The sequence below is a fragment of the Rhinopithecus bieti genome, unplaced genomic scaffold (genome assembly GCF_001698545.2).
Source record: "Rhinopithecus bieti isolate Rb0 unplaced genomic scaffold, ASM169854v2 scaffold_44948, whole genome shotgun sequence".
In the NCBI taxonomy this organism is placed as follows: domain Eukaryota; kingdom Metazoa; phylum Chordata; class Mammalia; order Primates; family Cercopithecidae; genus Rhinopithecus; species Rhinopithecus bieti.
The window spans coordinates 586,774-588,739 of NW_016818762.1; the positions used below are offsets into that span (position 1 = coordinate 586,774).

At 40.8% G+C, this 1,966-nt stretch overlaps 1 protein-coding gene across 1 annotated transcript in view; it reads right to left on the bottom strand.

Annotated features, from left to right (window-relative positions):
* RYR3 (ryanodine receptor 3) overlaps nt 1-1,966 on the bottom strand; it is a 580,605-nt gene that overhangs the window by 32,826 nt on the left and 545,813 nt on the right. Inside the window, exon 86 of the mRNA XM_017857433.1 lies at nt 174-278. Within this exon, the coding sequence (XP_017712922.1) occupies nt 174-278 (105 nt within the window). The remainder of the gene's footprint in view (nt 1-173; nt 279-1,966) is intronic.

Genomic DNA, 1,966 nt, shown 5'->3' on the forward strand with positions numbered 1-1,966 from the left:
GAGGCATCCGTTTCTGTCTCCCATTTTGGCCTTCAGTTTAAAAAACTGAGACCTAATATGCATGACTTGTCCAGCCTTTGATCAAGCAGCCACATCACAATGGGAACACCAAGGAGTGAGGACCGACTTAGCATTTCACAACAATGACACATGCAGGGAATGGGCCACAGTACCTGAGACAGTTTCATCTGCATATTAGCAAAGACATGGAGGAAGCCAACCACGGCATCCCACAGCCTGCTGTGAGCCAGGCTCTGCTGATTACCAATGCAAGGGCCCTGTGGAGAAGAGGACATTCTTACGTCACTTCAGCATCACAAGTTGCACCGAAACCTGCCTAGCAAGGGCATCTGATACCTACTCATATGAGCAGACAGACTTTCCAAAAGTCAAGTATTTCACAGCTCGGTATTTTCCCAAGACATTACTTTTTTCTTTTCCTGATTATAGGATACCATATCTAGGAAAAACCACTAGGGATTTCACAGTCCAGCGATTTTCAGAGACTTTCTTTTAGCCTCAGAATGAGTTCTTAAAATGAAAGCTTACACTGGAGAACAATATTTAAAACAGGGAAATGCTGTGGTTGACACAGGGCTGAAGGGCACGCTCCCCACCCTCACCTTGGCCTCAGAGGCCTTTGGAGGAACTCAAGAGTGCTGTGAAGCAGTGTGAAAACCAGGCCCTCATCTGCCTATTGTTTCCAGGCAAAGTTACACATGCTGATAACCACACAGCTATCTAATTAAGTAAAAAAAAAAAAATAAAATAAAAAAAATAAAAAATAAAATCTGTGTAATAATCTAAGCATTCAACTACTTCTAGGATTTTCTTATTAACCTAAACTTCAGATATAATAGCATCTCTAACAAACTTTTCTGAAAGTCAAATGTAGAGGAATAACTCAGTTTGCATTTTCCATGTTAATAATCTCACTCTGTGTGTGTGTGTGCGTGTGTGTGTGTGTATGTGTGTGTGTTTAAGACAGTCTCTCTCTGTCACCCAGGCTGGAGTGCAGTGGCACGATCTCAGCTCACTGCAACCTCTGCCCACTGGGTTCAAATGATTCTTGTGACTCAGCCTCCCAAGTAGCTGAGATTATAGGCATGTGCCACCATGCCTGGCTGATTGTTTTGTATTTTTAATAGAGACAGGGTTTTGTCATGTTGGCCAGGTTGGTCTCAAACTCCTGGTCTCAAGTGATCCACCTGCCTTAGCCTCCCAAAGTGCTGGGATTACAGGCATGAGCCACAGTGCGTGGTCAATAATCTCACTATTTTTGAAGATCATTACTGAGCCAACATTTCTTATCTTTTCTTTACAGTCTATTTTCTCTACCCTTTAACCAATCTCCGAATTAGTAAGAAAGTTCTAAAAGGAACACATATATTACCCTAATTTCTAGAAACGTCTTGGCAGGATTCCCAAGGTTGAAAAGGTGAGCAGGAGAAATACTGCCTGCATTCCCAAACCACGAGTTTGTTAAAAATCACTGTTTATGTACATTCAGTGTCTGATCCCTAGAAACCTTTAGATTATTTCTGGAACAAAGCTGGTTGCTGAAAGAAACACATTCACCAAAAATGAGCTTCTCCTTTACTTTTGGGTTCGTGCTCCACGGGAACTTCTGAAGATGAGGATGGATTTTGCAGAGATCAAATCAGATGCTTATCAAATATATTCAATGATCTCCTTAGGTACACTGCATTTTGTGAAACTTCAGTAACTTGTTTTTAGGTTTATCTCTTTATGTCCTTATAATGCTTGAGTGACAAGGATACATCTCCCCTCAAAATCCTCCCTTTCAAGTTGACAGTCTTAGTTTTGTGTTTCTTTTAATGAGCAAATATGATCTGATGGTGCCAGCTGGCTCATCACATGGATCTTTATTTGATGATAATTTAATATTTTTCATAGAACAAGTTTTGGCTCAGTCACATCACCAGTAAAAAAAAGAGTCACTGAT